Source organism: Durio zibethinus, chromosome 15 (assembly GCF_047325235.1).
Source record: "Durio zibethinus cultivar Kanyao isolate XHJ-2024 chromosome 15, ASM4732523v1, whole genome shotgun sequence".
Taxonomy (NCBI): domain Eukaryota; kingdom Viridiplantae; phylum Streptophyta; class Magnoliopsida; order Malvales; family Malvaceae; genus Durio; species Durio zibethinus.
In genome coordinates this window covers 5,764,468-5,782,201 of record NC_143176.1, presented here as the reverse complement: position 1 = coordinate 5,782,201, position 17,734 = coordinate 5,764,468, and the positions used below count along the sequence as shown (strand labels likewise).

General features: G+C 29.5%; 1 protein-coding gene and 2 long non-coding RNA genes across 5 annotated transcripts in view; 1 reads left to right on the top strand and 2 right to left on the bottom strand.

The window, feature by feature from the left end:
- The window catches only part of LOC149514577 (uncharacterized), a 54,231-nt gene that overhangs the window by 3,246 nt on the left and 33,251 nt on the right, over positions 1 to 17,734 (bottom strand). The gene's annotated exons all lie outside the window — the stretch shown is intronic.
- Positions 1,309 to 3,495, top strand: LOC149514580 (uncharacterized). Its single transcript, XR_016328121.1, has 3 exons — positions 1,309 to 1,703; positions 2,474 to 2,574; positions 3,270 to 3,495. It is a non-coding gene; the product is annotated as an uncharacterized LOC149514580 (long non-coding RNA).
- The window catches only part of LOC149514575 (uncharacterized), a 62,168-nt gene continuing 49,230 nt past the window's right edge, over positions 4,797 to 17,734 (bottom strand). Inside the window, exons 2-9 of one of the 3 annotated variants that reach the window (XM_089744481.1) lie at positions 16,571 to 17,040; positions 16,391 to 16,481; positions 15,442 to 15,591; positions 12,286 to 15,343; positions 10,723 to 10,956; positions 9,337 to 9,855; positions 5,903 to 6,526; positions 4,797 to 5,505 (exon numbers count right to left, since the gene is read on the bottom strand). In XM_089744481.1, the coding sequence (XP_089600607.1) occupies positions 5,398 to 5,505; positions 5,903 to 6,526; positions 9,337 to 9,855; positions 10,723 to 10,956; positions 12,286 to 15,315 (4,515 nt within the window). In that variant the 5' untranslated portion in view covers positions 15,316 to 15,343; positions 15,442 to 15,591; positions 16,391 to 16,481; positions 16,571 to 17,040 and the 3' untranslated portion in view covers positions 4,797 to 5,397. Of the gene's footprint in view, positions 5,506 to 5,902; positions 6,527 to 9,336; positions 9,856 to 10,722; positions 10,957 to 12,285; positions 15,344 to 15,441; positions 15,592 to 16,385; positions 16,482 to 16,570; positions 17,174 to 17,734 lie in introns of those variants that run through there. The other 2 variants (XM_089744480.1, XM_089744479.1) reach the window with 2 other exon arrangements.

Genomic DNA, 17,734 nt, shown 5'->3' with positions numbered 1-17,734 from the left:
ATTATATATTTTTGTTGTGATATTTGTAATATATACTTATAATTTTGTGCTAATTACTTATAAGAAATCAAGTTGAACTAAAACTCAATCTAACCTAAAGTAAATTTTCTAAATTTAAGTTGAACTCAAATTTCATATCACAAACTTTTTAACTCAATTATACCTCGAGCTGAACTAGTAATTAATATATTTGATATGTACTCAATCGTGTTTATGCTAATAAAAAGTTTGATAAAAGTGATATAAGATTAATTTATCAATTATCTATCCGATAATTTTTATATTCATATAGTCTAAAACACTTAGTGTATTAGTATTATGTTTTATGCAAAAATTGAATATTACATTTCATATCAACATGAAAAATACGAAAAATAATTTTTTAGTTTTTGTTAAACCCATATATAAATTTTATTAAAATTTTAACTCATGTTACTTGCTTGTCTTTTTTTTATTATTTTCATATCATATTACTATATTATATTTTAAATTATCAAATCTATCCAACTTTTTAAAAGATTTGGATTGTAATACCTTCAATTGTTATAAGGTATATTTTTCACAATAAATTATCAATAATCATAATTTCATATTAGATTATTTAATTTAGTAATAAATATATATAATATTATAGAATAAATGGACAGATCATTTGACTAACTATCTGTAAATATGTTCAAATTATATTTATTTTTTTAATTTTAATAAACGATTATAAACAATATTTTAAGATTTTTTAATTAAACAAACATATCACAAATATAACAAAATTTATTCATATTTGATTCATTTGTAAAAATTAATATAATGTTTTACAAACAATTCGTGAATATTTATTAAATTTAACAAATAATTATAAAGAATATTTCATGGTTCATTAATTACATTACCAGAATTATATTTAATACCAATAGAATTTTTTGACAAACTTTTTTCATAGATAATTACAAATAGAATACCAGCGAATTATCAATGAAGTTGAAAAGTGAAATTATCAATTTATTACCATTGAAATACTGATAATTTCCATCAATAAATACAAATGAAAATTTTTTGCATAAAAAAAAATACAAATGAAATAATTTCCATCAATAAATTTTTTGCATGTCTATCAAATTTTGACGCTGTACTTACGAATGAAAAATTATATAAATAACAATGTAGACACATTTTACCGATGGAATATCAAGAAAAAAATTTTGTTGATTGATAATTTTGGTGTAAAATTTTTTTTTAATTAATAAATAAAATTTTATATTTTGAAATTTTTAAATCCATTTTCATCGGTATTTCTTTGGTGATTTTCATTTAGGAATAAAATCCCTAACTCTTCTCTTAAACATTTATCTCCCTCACTCACAGTTCTCTTTTCCCACCCCTTCCACTAGACCGTCATCCCTCTTTTCTATCCTGAATTCCTCCTCCGACAGCCTTTCTCCTCCACCGTTCACTGCTATAACATCATTTGTGACTGAGAACATCTCAAAAACGGGTAATCGAGGAAGCTTCAGGTGAAACTATATATATTTTTAAATTGATGCTTCTTTTAATCATTTTTAGAGCCACACAAGCACTAAAGGAGAAGAAATGAGATGCATAGGTGATGGGAGACGGGCATAATGGGTTGACAGCCGCGGCTTACTTGGCTCGTGGCAGCATGTCCGTTGCCGTGCTCGAGCAATACCTATCCATAGAAGCTTCAGGTGAAATTTTTTATTTTTTTAAATTTTTTGTTAATAATATGAGTTTTTATATGGCATTTAATTTGAAAAAAAGGAAAAATTAAAGAGACATGTTTGAATTTGTCAAAGCTAATAAGAACGACGTTTACTAATTGGCTGAACAATTTAAAGAAAAGTAAACTTCCGAGGAAAATGAAATCTATAATTTCTTTGATACTATGTGTGATGAATCATGCTCTCTTTTGAATGTCCACCATGTCTCAAATTTGTATTTTATTTTTATAGTCTCCTTCCAATTTTCAACAAATCAGACAGAACTTTGATGTTTTTTTCTAGGTTTTGATGTAACGGTAAAGTTGAAATTCATTTTAGCTTTTTAAATTTTCCATCAAGTATATTTTATATGCAATTTTAAACTTTGATTTGTGATGAACTAGAGCTAGTTAGAAAGTCGATTCAATTTGTTGAAACACCAAATCATCTTATTTGAGATATAGTATGGTAAAAAGGAAGTGAAAATGCTTGCTTATTATAAGCCAATAAATAACATATTTAAATTTGCTATATTCTTATTGAGGTTTGTTTGTAATGAATGAGTTGAGAATCTTTTGTTCTATTTCTAATTAAGGTCATGGCTATTTGAATTAATATATTTAACATCACTTAGTGTTAGCAATAAGCCATTTTACAATTTTATGAACCATTGTCAAATGTGAGTTGGTGTTTTTCATTGTCTATGCTTTTTATTGAATTTAACTTTTATTTCTAGTACTTAACTAATTCATCTGTAGGTTCTTTGTCTTCACTTTTCCTGCAATTCATCTATTAACTAATGCCTTCTAAGGGACCAAGGTCCAACCTTTAGCATATAACAAGAGCTAGGCGTCAAAAGGTAATAGTTTCTGAGGTTTTTATAGCTCTCTTTTGTGGTCTCTTATATTGTTATTATTGTTGTTAGTGTCATCATGCATGAACATACCTGCACATGCTTAACCGTAAAGAAGTTTAAAGATGAAATCTTTGTGGAAACTTAACTTTTTTAAGAGTGAATTTATATTGAGTATTGGCTTAACTGTCATGAACTTTTTGTTGTACATTAGTTTCTAAATTGTTTTTGGCTGGAAGCAATTAGTTGTTATTTTCTAATACAAGTGAGGTTTTCTTTTGACTTGTGCTTTTTAAGTTTCATTAGCAATTATAGTTTGAATCCATCTCCTAATTGTAAATAAAATCCAGTTTTATAAATGTTCTTCAAGAATATCTACCTACACATAAATGAGTAAATCTTTCAAGAATGTGAAAAGAAGAATTCCATACTCTAAACACTTGGTGATGTGTGTCAATTTGCTTGGCATTAGTGCTAACATGGTGCTTGTCCAAGATGAATTTTGTTTTGTTCTGCATATTCTGCTTGGCATCATTTTGTTTTGTTTCCAAGCCTATCATTTATCTTGGCCTTTTGTTTGCTTAATATGGTTTTGCGTTATATCTTGTATGCATCCAAAAATTATGATTTTTTAGTTCATTTCACATGATTTTACTTTAATATTATTTTTAATAAAGCTTCCAAATTTGTTATGGAAATAGATTGCTCTAGTAATTGAGCCCAAGAATACGGAAGCAAGTCCTATGTACAGACAAGTTTAGGAGGTGTGGCCAACGGCCAATGTCAAGTTCAATTGCTTTGGTTGGAATTTTGTACTGATAAATTTTTTATTAGCTTGATTTAGAGTTTGTAAGTTCTCTTGGTGATGCTGCTAAAAAATGTTAATTGTTTTGTTTTGTGAGAAGGAAGTTAATGATTGAATAAAATGAGAGAATTTATAAACAAAGTAGAATTATATATGATTAAAAACCAAGTATTACCGATGGAAATATTAACTATTAGCAATGGAATTTTAACTATTAAAGATGGAGTTTTTTTTTTTTAACAAAATTGAAAAAAAAAATTTATTAATACAAACAAAAAATAAAATATTATCAAAAAAAATTTCATCAATAATACTTCATTTATTGATAGCATTAAACAAACAAATCATAAATATAACAAAAATTATTTATGTTTAGTTTGTTTACATCTCTAATAATATATTTTTAAAAAATAAGTTACAGTTCTTCCGAAATAAAAAAATTTTGAAAGTGTTTATGCACTCGGAATTGTATACTAGATTGATAATCAATAAAAAGATTAACTTTACTCAACAAATAAAAGGAGTATCATGATCACACCATAACGATTCTCATCAATTCTCTCAAATAACTTATCAGATTCTGTTTAGAGAGCTCTGTAAATGTTAAGCTACATGAAAAATGGCAAGTTTTTCTTAAATGTCAAGATTAAACTTACAATTTCACAATTTATCTCATTTTCTTATAAAAAAAAAAAAAAGAGAGATTATTTTTTAATTAAAAGTTTCTAATAGCATTCTTTTCTAACATTTTTTAGTCCAATTTAAACAAGTTATACAATTAACAAGAATTACCACTGGATCTTGATACAAACTTGAAAAAGTAATAGATAAGAATAATAGAATGGAACCTGAGTTTTAATAATCTGTTAAGTATCAAATTTAAAATTAATTGATAATAGTTAAAAAGGAGTCCAACTTGACTTTAAAACCAAAAAAAATTCAATATTTAATGAAAATGAGATAACATTACTTTAACAATGGAGTGCTTGGGAAGGTTAGGGGAGACTTGTATAGAGAAAACTTGACCAACTAGACCCTTTCTTTTCCCCACTTTTCTGATCCAGCTTGACTAATTCAGGTTTTTTCTTTTTCTTTTGATCCATTTTATGGAATACAATATGGATTGCAACCTTCTTCTTTGAATCAAATATATATATATATATATATATATACACTATGGAATGTAAAGTTTGATCAATCAAATTAAAAAAATCAAATTTGATTTAATCCATTTTGGATGGAATATTCTATTTTAATCCATAGATGATTAAAATTACATAAAAATATAATAAAGTGATAAAATTATACCAAAAAAAGTAAAACATATATGGGATTCTAAGTTTTGACTTCTAATATCAAGATTAATTCTACTTTTGCAAGAAATGACTAAGACTGCTAAGCTGAACATATACACATACCATTTCAATCCAACATTTTCCATCAACTTAGTTGTTTTCATTTATTTGTATTCTAGTAAGTATTTAACTCAGTAAGATCCCTTCTTTAACTAAAGAACATCAACTAGGGAAACTTAGTTTTGACAAGCTGTTTGGAAAAAAAAAATCAATCTAATTGAATGAAATTAAGATGCATGGAATTCTTATAGCAATTCTTATGCCACAAATTAATATGTGACTTCTCTTATGTCTAGAGGGAGGAAGAAATGCTATTCAACTGATATTCAGAATTGATGAATTTTCAAGTGACTTCCTTACAGAAACAAAATGATAATTAAAATGTGCGTATTGATGTTTTAAAAGATCCTTGTTTTCAGTCCGCCAGTGGAAAGGACAACAAACCATAAACTTTTAGCTGATAAAAACAAGACATAAATAAACAGGAATGCAGTCTTATGTACCCGCATAGAAATTTGCATTCTAATATGATCGCAATACTTGTCTTCAAGTCTATGAAGTTGGGTGAATGGTTTGTGAAATGCTGCAGCAAATTGGCAGCTGCTTCATTCACTTGCATCTTCTGAAACTCACATTCATTTCCTCATCTCCCTCCTCTGAAAAGGTGTGTTATCCACTCCATAGTCCACGCCACTCTATATTACTACCAATTGGCCATGTTGTTTGCTGAGCTGTAGTAGAGTCTTCCACTATATTTTCATCAATTGATCGGATTGCCTGCAAAACAAATTAAAGCATGGCGTGTGAAGAACCAGAAGCATGTATAATTCAGTAAATTGAAATAATAGCGCAATAAGGACCATTGAATGAACCCAATAAGAAAGATTGCCACCCAATAGAACAGGGAATTAATATTGCCAGCCAACTGCATTTTCAATTTCATTAGGAATTTAAAAAAACACATGGATGACATAATTCAATTGAAATCCATAACAAGTTCCCTTGAACAGACGAGATTAATATTGCATAATCAGTAAAGCTGAAAGAGGAAATGAAAGCATGAAAAATGTAAAACAGATGAACCTCTCTGTTCAAAAGTTTATCCAAGTCCAGCTATACAAAAGCAGGGCAGCTTTTGATACTTTTATATTGAGAGTTAGGGAGCGTAGCGTACCTCTGTTTTGGCATGCCCAGATTCCTCTGAATCAACACTAAAGCTTGTGGATATATTCGGACAACCTCTTACAGTTAAATCATACAAAGATGGGAATACGAAATGATAACCCACAGGGCCGAACCTCACAAGGTTTGGTAGTTTCGAAAGATCTAAGGTGGCCAATTGAGGTAGCTGTATCACTTTTTCTTTTTCCTCGCTACCATTTGCCTCATCTCCTGATTGTTCAAATACTTGTTCTAATTTGGAGACTTTGTGAACACTTAGAAATTTTAGTCTTGGAAGGCCATGAGCAACACTCACCGGAAAGAGACATTTCAAGTTTTCACATGAAGAAAGGCGTATTTCAATCAGATTAGGGAAGCATATAAATTGGAGATGATGACCTTGTGATGAAGTTTGACCATCCTTTTCAATAATTTGCTCCAAGTCCTCACACTCATTTATGCATAAAAAGCTCAATTGTGGCAAATTCCGAGCGATGGTAGGTGATAAGATATATCTTATCCTTCTGCAACTACCGACCCACAATTGAGTGAGGTTTTGAAAGTTGACAACTTCGACGGGATCTTTCCATACCACCCACAATTCAGGTAGATCATACAATCTTAGTAGCCTCAAACTCTGAAAAATTATATCCATCATCAAATAACTCTTCAAAATTAATGATAGTTAAATATTTCATGTTTGGTAATTTTTGTCCCAATTTAGGAACTATTATATTGCACGATTGCTTCTTTTCTCTCATTTTCTTAAATTCTAACATATGTAATCATATCATTTAACTATTAATTCAAAAATGCAAAAAATAACTAAAAACTTATTTATTCTTTATTTTTAAATTTTATATAAAATTTTGATTTTAACAATCTTATCATTAAATTAAATATATAGCTTTAAAGGTCCATTTAAATCATGATTAAATGAAACGACAAATATAAATAAATCTAATGTGAATTAAGTTTAAAATTTAAATTTCTTAATTTTTTTATTCTAATCAATTAAAATTTAAAAAAATTCTTAATTTAGGATCATATCTCTTATAATTATTATAGTACAATTAACTACTCATAATTTAATATTATGCAGGGCCCATCAAAAAATTGTTTAGAAGCCACATTTTAAATGGTGGCTACATAATTCTTAATTGTGATTGGTTAACTATAGTATAGTAAGAAAGATAATTATAAATGAAATACTCTCAATTCATTAATTTAAGTCAAAGACAAATAATTTAATTAAAATATAAAACAACAGTTTTGAAAAGATTAGTTCTATATCATGAATAAAAATGAATCCATATGAAACGTTTAAAAACACAAAGTACTAGTACATACTACATATGGCTTTTCAATATATCTAAGAAATAAAGTTTGTTTTAAGAATTATGATTAAAGAAATATATTGTCTTATATGCGTTAAAATATTTACAAAAATATTATTACTTTTAATTAATTTTTTTATTTGGTTTAATTTTTAACTCAAAACTAAATTATTAATTCAGTTTGGTTTGAAAAGTTTTTGGCGTTAAACTAAACTGAGCCAAATCATCTAGTTCAGCTTGGTTTTTCTGTTTTGACCAAATAAAGCTCACACTACTCTCAATAGTGCTAAATGGTGATATTAAGGGTTTTTTAGTTCATGTTACTAATTATTTATGTTTTTATGGGAAGAAATAACAAATTTCTGTGCTACCATGCTATTATTTCTAGACTCCCTGATATGCATGTCAGGGATAGGGAATCCTTAGAAAACCAGAGTAATATTGTTCTGTAGCCCTGTTATGCCAGCAATAGGGAATTCTTAGAAAACCGGAACCCAATAGGGAATACTTAGAAAATCTCGCAGATCTTTTTGGATATTTCATTTGAGTGACTTGAAAAATAATGCATTAAGATAAGTGGGTTAATCGGACAGAAAATCATCATTAAGATATGAAATGCATTTTTTCAATGCATTTCATTAGTACAAATGCAATTTAATAATTATTTATTAAATTAATTTTTATTGATTTAAATAATAAAACATTGATTTAGTGGTAAAAAAAAATTCAAAAATTTGATGTTTTAAATTTAAATCTTATTATTTAGGGCCTTGATTTAATTTTATGTTAAATGTATCTTATTTATAATTTATTGATTTTTTAAGTGAAATATTTAAATATAATTATAATTTCTTTATTATTAATTTTCATAAAAAATTCTATACTCGCAATCGTAATTAGTAAAATCAAAACTACTTTTAATATTAAAAAATATTAGATAAATAATGCTAAGTAGTATGAACAATATGTTTTTATGAGAAGAAATAACAAATTTGTGATATTAATCATTTAAGGCTTTTTTTATGAGAAGAAATGACTATTTAGCATTTTATGCAATAATTAATTGAACTTAAAATGAAATCTCCTACCCACATATTTCCTAAAAACTCAATCTCCTAAAACATTAAAATAACTAAATGCGATAGATATAAACAACTCAATAATCTAAATATAGTAAATTCCTAAAAATTGAAAACAAAAAGTAATAACATATTTAGAATGGACAATTCCTACTTCAAATATAAAGAAACAGACAACTAGAAAAGAAAATGTAAAAAAAAATTAAAGTAAATTACACCATACATCCATGATTTTTGTGCAATATTTCATTTTCATTCATGATTTTAATTAGAACTCAAAATTTTCATTCACGAGTTTTTTTAAAATATTTTAAATTCATCAATTTCAACAATCAATCATTAAAATTTAACTAAATTTGTTATCTCAAAATATTGTCTATGTGTATGTATAACTATGTAAACATGCACGTGATAAAAAAGTGAATTTTTTTTTTTAACTTTTTAAGTTGAAATTCTTATCCTATGCACATCCATGTGACATTAAAATGGATTTGTTCCACTAATTTTTTAATAATAATTGGTGTAATAAATAATTTTAAAATATTTTAAAAGCTGTAAATGAAAAAATTGAGTTTCAAAATATTGTGGATGAAAGTAAAATAATATTACACAAAGCTTCTAGATGCTTGATGCATTTTAATAATGACAGCTATTTTAAAAATCCACAATTGAAATTTTAATTATCACTACTTAAGTAGGGAGAAGAAGATTTCACATTAGTTTTACCCAAAGTGATACAAAATCTATCTTTTAAGTATTGTAGCACTTGAAACTTTTTGGTCACCAATTTATCAAGAAAAAAATTTTAGTCAACGACACACAACGTAGTCAAATTATTTTACTTCGTGTTTGTATCTAAAGATAAAAAATTAGAAAAAAGGTTTTATTTCAGAAAAAAAGAATTCTCTCTTCCAATTTAAATGAATTAAGTTTCCATTTTTTTTATTTCCGCTCTCTTATCTATTCTTCCATTCTTTATATTCCTCCTGTAAAGTATAGTTGAAAGAGTAAACACAAATAAATAGGCTTACCTGTATTTTAGCTGAAATGATAAAAGGAGTCAATTGTGGACAATCTTCCACACACAACTCTTGTAAAGATGGCAGCGTGAGTACAATGTCATTTCCATCCCTTCCTTTTAATTCAGGCAAACCATGCAATGAAACCTTATGCAGCTGTGGAAGACCTTCAGCCATTGAGATTGGAAAAGTATATTCCAATCGAGAGCAATCCCAAATCTTAAGTGTTGTCAATTTCTCCAAAATTTGACCATGTGACAGTGAGGAAAGAGATGTCATGTTATTGCAGCCACACACATATACTTCGCTTAGACTTTGGAGATTGATGTTTGACACTTTCGTTTTGGGAATTATTTCTTCCAATTCCAAGCAGTTGGATATGTCCAGCACTTCCAGTTGCCCGAGACTTTCAGCAACAGACGTTGGGAAGAGATATCTCAATTTATTGCACTTGTCTATTCTTACAACCTTCAAACTTTGTAAGCTTACATGATGACTGGTTCCTTCTTGTATGCTCCTCACTTCAGCAATCTGAAATAGCACTTGCATCTCATCATAAATGCCATAAACAGTGATTAAAATTTGACAAACTATATCATCTCCAAATCATGTGTATGTATGTCCATGATGGTGTTCTTAGACTTTTTAAGTTAAAACTCATGTCATATGCACATCCATTAAATTTTTAATAATGATTGGAATAATAGATGAATTTAAAATATTTTAAAAGGTTTCATTCTATTAAATTTTTAAAAATGATTGGAATAATAGATGAACTTAAAACATTTTAAAAAGTCGTACACAAAAAAAAATTAAGTTTTATAATATCGTAGATGAAAGTAAAACAATATTGCACAAAACTTATAGAGGAAAGTAAAATAAAAAAAGCTATCTTAAAATTCCACGACTAATCTTTAAATGATCATTGTTTAAGTAGTGAAGAAGTAGATTTACGTTAGTTTTACACAAAGTGATACAAAGTCTATCTTTTAAATATTGTAGCTCTTAGACTTGAACTTTTCGAACACCAGTTTATCAAGAAAAAAAATTATGTCCACAACATTAACACTATGTTTAATGGTTGGAAGAAAAATAAAGAGAGGGAAAAAGGGTGAGGAAAGCAAAAATAAATGATAGAAAAGAAAATTAATTTTCTTTTTTATTGTTTGGTACCAAAGATAAATCAAAAAAAGAAAAAAGAAAAAGGATTAGAAGAAAAATTATTTTAAAAAAGGTTTTATTAAGTATAAAAGAATGTTTTTCTCCCAATTTAAAAGGATTAAATTTTGATCGATTTTGTTTTTCTTTCCACTCTCTATTTAAAAGTGTTGTCAATTTCTCCAAACTTTGACCATGCGACAATGAGGAAAGAGATGTCAAGTTACTGCAGCCACTTACAAAACCTTCCCTTGGACTTGGGAGATTGATGGTTGACACTTCCGTTTTGGGAATTATTTCTTCCAATTCCAAGCAGTCGGATATGTACAGTTCTTCCAGTTGTCCAAGACTTTGAGCAACAGACGTGGGGAACAGATATCTCAATTTATTGCACTTGTCTATTGTTACAACCTTCAAACTTTGTAAGCTTACATGATGACTGGGTCCTTGTTGTATGCTCCTCAATTCAGCAGTCTGAAATAGCACTTGCATCTCATCATAAATTCAATAATGCTAAATGGTGATATTAAGGGTTTTTTAGTTCATAGTATTAATTATTCTTTTTTATGAGAAGAAATGACCATTTAGCATTGTATGTAATATTTAATTGAACTTAAAATGAAATCACCTAGCTAGATATTTCCTAAAAACTCAATCTCCTATAACATTAAAATAACTAAATGAAATCAATTTAGGCAACTCAAGAAACTAATTATAGTAATCTCCTAAAAATTGAAAACAAGTAGTAATAACATATTTGGAATGGACAATACATTCTTCAAATATAAAGAGAAAGACAACTAGCAAAGAAAATGTCGATGAAAATTAAAGTGAATTACATCACGCATTTATGATTTTTGTAAAATATTTCATTTCATTCACGGTTTTAATTAAAACTCAAAATTTTTATTCACGAGTTTTTAAATTCAAATTCATAAATTTGAACAATCAATCATTAAATTTTGACTAAATTTATCATCTCAAAATATTTTTTGTGCGTATGTGTATATAATTATGTAAACTTGCACGTGATAAAAAGGTGAGAGTTTTTAAACTTTTTAAGTTGAAATTCATGTCATATGCACATCTATTAAATTTTTAACAATGTTGGAATAATAGATGAATTTAAAATATTTTAAAAGGTTGTGTTCTATTAAATTTTTAATAATGATTGGAATAATAGATGAACTTAAAACATTTTAAAAAGTTGTAGATGAAAAAAATTGAATTTTATAATAACGTATATGAAAGTAAAATAATATTACACATAATTTATAAATGAAAGTAAAATAAAGAAAGCTATCGTAAAATTTCACAATTGAGCTTTAAATAATCATTGTTTAAGTAGCGAAGAAGTAAGTTTACGTTAATTTTATGCAAAATGATACAAAGTCTATCTTTTAAATATTGTAACTCTTGGACTTGAACTTTTCGAACACCAATTTATGAAGAAAAAAATAAATTCTGCCGACGACATTAACACCATGTTTAATTGGTTGGAAGAAAAATAAAGGGAGGGAAAAAGGTGAGGAAAGCAAAAAGAAATGATAGAAAAAAAAATTAATTTTCTTGTTTATTGTTTGGTACCAAAGATAAAAGAAAAAAGAAAAAGGATCAGAAGAAAAACTATTAAAAACAAGGTTTTATTAAGTATAAAAAAAATGTTTTTCTCCCAATTTAAAAGGATTAAATTTTGATCGATTTTTTTTTCTTTCCACTCTCTATTCTTCCACTCTTTTCCACTCCATCCAACCAAGCACAGTTGCAAGAGTAAAAGAAAAAAATACAAATAAATAGGCTTACCTGTATTTCAGCCGAAATGATAAATTGTGTACACTCTCTCATTTTCAACTCTTGTAAAGATGGCAGCGTGAGTACAACGTCATTTCCTTCCCTTCCTTTAAATTCAGGCAAACCTTCCAATGTAACCTTATTCAGCTGTGGAAGACCTTCAGCCATTGAGATTGGAAAAGTATATTCCAATCGAGAGCAATTCCGAATCGTAAGTGTTGTCAATTTCTCTAAACTTTGACCATGCGACAATGAGGAAAGGGATGTCAAGTTATTGCAGCCACTTACTTCTACTTCCCTTAGACTTTGGAGATTGATGTTTGACACTTCCGTTTTGGGAATTATTTCTTCCAATTCCAAGCAGTAGGATATGTCCAGTGTTTCCAGTTGTCCGAGACTTTCAGTAACAGACGTTGGGAAGAGATATCTCAATTTATTGCAGTTGTCTATTCTTACAAGCTTCAAGCTTTGTAAGCTTACACGATGACTGGGTCCTTGCTGTATGCTCCTCAATTCAGCAATCTGAAATAGCACTTGCATCTCATTACAAGATTCAACTTCCAACCATTCAAGACTTTGTAGAATTGGAATTGCATTGGTTAGCACCTGCTGCTTTGTAGTATCAATGAGACATTTCATATGCTCGCAACTCTCAATACCCAGAGAAGTCAGCTTACTGAATACCACTTGGCCCGACTCCAAGCTTGGAACAAGATTTGGGTAACCCACCATATCTTTCAGATTAAGAGATTCTGTATCCCCAAATAACTGCTTGCATGCCTCTATTACAGACCCCTCAATCTTTAAAGATCTCGAGAATGGGCAGATCTCAGAGAACATCTTCAATCCATAAAATTCAGAAAAGCCAAAGCCAACGCGTACATAAAACCTTTGTAATTTACAGAACACAAAGTCTCTTGGAATATCTTCAGAAGAAACCTCTAAAGATAATACAATCAAGTTTGAGAAGGAATTCAACTCTGATAGACTGGCAAATCTTTCTTCTCGAACTGTACTCTCAGTGGCCCATTTTAATAATTGACAACCATGCAAGTATAGTTCTTCTAATTTGGACAATCTAGATATTAACTGAGAAGGGATTCTCTGTAGTTGTACACAATATGATAAATCCAACAATTTAAGATTATCCAAATCACCTATTTCTTCTGGCAATTCATTGATATCAGAGCAACTAAATGAAAGAACTTCAAGTTTCTTCGACTTCCCAAGCACTGAGATGTCTAAGAGTTTGCAACTTTCCAAATGTAGAGTTGTAAGGTTTGTTTGAAACTGAAATGCATCCGGAGATATCAATCTAGAATTCAAAGCGCAAACTTTTAATGCTGTCATTCCTTCAAAGAATTCACTTGAAGTTGTCATCTTCCCATCTCCACCAAGTAAAAGAATTTTGAGATTTGGGCGCACCAATCCTTTAGGAAGTTCACCAATCCGACTAGTATTGAAGGAGACTGCTTCGTAAGACTCAAAACTTTCTTCCTTTGGCCACATTTCAACAACGTCAGATTTTATCATAAAAGAGAACTCCTTTCTGTTTGATGCTATCCACAAAGCAACGTCACGAACCAGGTCATGCATTTTAACATGCCATTCTCCACAATTTAACAACAAACAAGAATCCTTGAGGATGTCCATCGCTGCAAGCACTTCGCTTCTCACTTCTTCAATTGAGCCCACACCTTTATGCAACTCTAGTCCCCATGCATATCTCACCAAGTCTTCTACATAAATCTCGTAATCTTCAGGAAATAAGGAACACAACAAGAAACACATCTTGGTCTCCGTATCCTTCAGATAATCAAAACTTACCTCAAGACATTCGTAAGCATTTTGTTGATTTTGTTGATCAATGTCTTCGATGTCACCCAATCTACAGTTTTTGAGTCTCCGATCTGCTGCTTTCCACCTATGATGATTTTTACCTTTCAGAGCATTTGCCAATGTAACTATAGCTATGGGCAAACCTTTACATTTTTGGACAATTTTAGTTGCCACATTTTTAATAGCATCATCAGAAGAGTCGATTAGACCTGCTTTGGTGGCAAATAAATCCCAAGCTTCTTGGTCATCTAAAAAACCAAGTCGTATTTTCCTTTGACATTCCATAGCATCACATACTTGTTGACGGCGTGTTGTTAAAAGAATTTTGCAGCCTTTGTGATCCTCACCAATTGGAATTCCGATCCTCCTCTTTAAGTCAATTTCTGCCCAAACATCATCAAGGATTATTAGAATCCTTTTCACCTCCTTCAGTTTCGACCAGAATTCTTCTCTTGATATTCTTCCTTGTTCATTCTTCGTATAGAAATCCAAGTCTTTTGCAATTTCATCTTGAATTTTTTCAAAGTTTGGCTTTTGAGACACAGTACTAATCACAACTTTGTCAAACAGCTTTAATTGTTTGGCATAAGTTCCAACTTCACACACTAGGGATGTCTTGCCCACCCCTGCCATCCCCCACAATCCAATCATGCTGAACCGGTCATCCTTTAAAGCCTCAATGATATGATCTAAAGCAATATTTGAAGATTTAGAAACCATAAAATCCTTAGATGAAAGGAATTCTATGGTTGTAATTGTACTAGTAGAACGGTAGCCCACTCGTCCATGTTGACAAAAGTCACGAATCTCCGTTAGAAGTTCACAAGAAACAGGAGTGTTCTTCGTTGCTTTCTTACTTAATTGATACTGCCAACTCCAATTAGGACACAAGTTGAAACATCTCTTGTTTTGCTGCATTTCATTTTCCAGAGTTTCCATATGTAATAGGTTTTGGTCCGCCTTTGATAGCAAGTCTCTGACATCATCTTCAATTACTTGAAGTCGCCTTTCAGCATCCTCAATCACATGTTGCAGCCGAGCTTGTGCCATTTTTAGTTCTGCTTTTCTTTCCTTGAGCTTTTCAACATTGTCATGAAAATGCCGAATGTAATTAAGTTGACGTCCTACTGGCTTCGCCACCCAATCCACGAGCAGTGTTCCCATGCAGTTTGAAAGAACAGACTCACAAAACCCACCAGCCATTCTTGACAAGCTCAAGTTGAACAAACTTCTGCCAAGCATAAAAATATTGGCTATGAGATACGTTATGGTGATGATATTAAAAAGAAAATTAAAGAATAATGAAGAAGGTGAATTCTCTAAACATACCAAGCAAGGTGAAGTTAGTCCAAAGTGTGAAAACCAACTGCTTTTTCTTTAGTTTTCTGCCAAGTAACACTTTTTTAAGTACATAACAAGGCAAGATGAAGACAATTCGAAGTATGAGAACCAAATGCCTTTCTTCAGCGCTCTACCAAGCTGAAAACACGAGATAAAAAACAATATTTTTAAATAATTTATGAGGAAATATTACTCAGAAAACTTGAAATAAAAAAATTGCTGTTGATATGATAGAAAACCAAAAATTCATATCATACTACAACAATTAAGCAACGATTTTAAAAATGATTAATTACAGGTTTGGTCAACCAATTTTAGTTGATTTTTTATTTTGAACACCGAAATATGAAAAGTAATGATTTAGACACCAACATTACAAAGATTTGTTTCTTTGATAATAAAACCATTTAGGGTTAAATGTTGGATGTCGTTACTGCGAGATTTGTTTCTTATCCCAAAAAAATCAATTTGTTTCATTTTCCTACTTCTCTGGACTACCCTACTTCATTTAATTGCACCGCCATCGTTTTTCAAACTCCGATGTCGGACCATCCTATGTCACTATCGTACGCCGGCCATCGGCAACGTTTTTCTTCCCAAAACTCACTCGAGTCTTCTTCCTTGATCCTCCTTTTCCTTATATCAGATCAAATTTTCCTAAAAACTCTAAGAAAGTCCTAAATTTAAAACCAAACCCAAGACCTTAAAAACTAGATACACCACCCTCAACCACTTATCACCACCAACGGCACCGTTTCCTCTTTCCTCTCATCCTGCTCTACCCCGTAACAAACTAGAGAAGCTCCAAAATCCCAAGATCAAAGACCATAGAAACCAAAACGGCTACCTGCATCCGCCTTTCTACTCCCCTACAACCAATTTTTTGGTTATTTTTTTAATATTGACAAAAAAAGTTAAATGAATATTCTAACCTTACCACTTCCAGATAGAAGTAATAGATCCGAAGCTTTCAAGGGAAAATATGCTTGAGAAATAAATCCAAACCTTTTCAGATCTGATCTGCTTCACTGCAAAAATTGCAAATTAGATCAAAAATATGTAAGAAACAAACTTTATTTGTACAAAGAGAAAGCAATGGAAAAGTTGTTGCATTTACCTTACTTGGTGCATTCTAAATCTGCGAGAATTTATTCATGACGGATCATTGAAAACAAGCAAAGAAATTTGAAGATTGGATTTTTTTTTCCTCTTTCTTTTTTTATTTTTTATTTTTTAGATGAAAATGACAAACCAAGTGGAAACTAAAGAGAAAGAAAATATTGAAGAGTAGCTCTTTTTTTTTTTTTTTTAAGTTACAAGGAAAGAAATGTAGAATCAAACAAAATTCAACTTAAGTTTTTTTTTTTTTTCTCTTTTTGAGTTGAAGGAAAAGCCAACAGAGTAGAAATCAACCTTAAAACTCTTGGCCAAAAGAAAAAGGAAATCAAGCTGGCACTTAAATGATCAAAAAGCTTGGAAATTGAAAAGAGAACGTTCATTTATCTACCCAGAAAATTCGAACAAAAGAGATTAACAGAACACTCAACTTCCGAGAGCAGAAATGGGTTTTTGTTTTTTTTTTTTTTTCTTTTGGAGGTTTTATGGGCAAAGGATTTGTTTCAAGATTAGCACATGAAATGTAGAGCAAGGAAGACTTAGTTTCTTTAAAGTCTTCCTCTTTTTCTTTTAATATTGTTATTCATTATTAAATTCCATAGTCTCCGATAAAAGCCATGTGACCGACGAAAGTCGTTACCCATCACTTCTTTATTTGTCGGGATCTTCTTTGTTTTATTCTTCCTTTCCTATCTAAGTAATGGAAGACAGCCCAAATATCAGTCTTTTTATTGGGGGAAATTTCCGAAATGTAACACAAATATTTCTTAATTCGTACTATATTAAAAATAATTAGTGAAAAAATAATATATTAATAAATAAAATTAAAATTTATTTTTATAATCGTAATGTTCAATGATCTTTATTCAAAATTATAATATATGTATATTTAGTTAAATATATGTATAATTATTTTATAAAATATGTACATCTAAAAAATAAAATAAAATAATTACATTTTTGAATATTAATATTATACATATAAATTTAATTTTTTGATTAATTTAAATACAAATATTTCTTTCTAATTAATTTTTTATTATAATATCAAATAATAAATTTTTTTTTATTAAAACACTTTTGGTAGTTCGTCCTTATTTATAGAACTATTGTTTCATCTTCTTTATCTCCAATAAACGAAATTCACACCTAATTCAAAAGAATT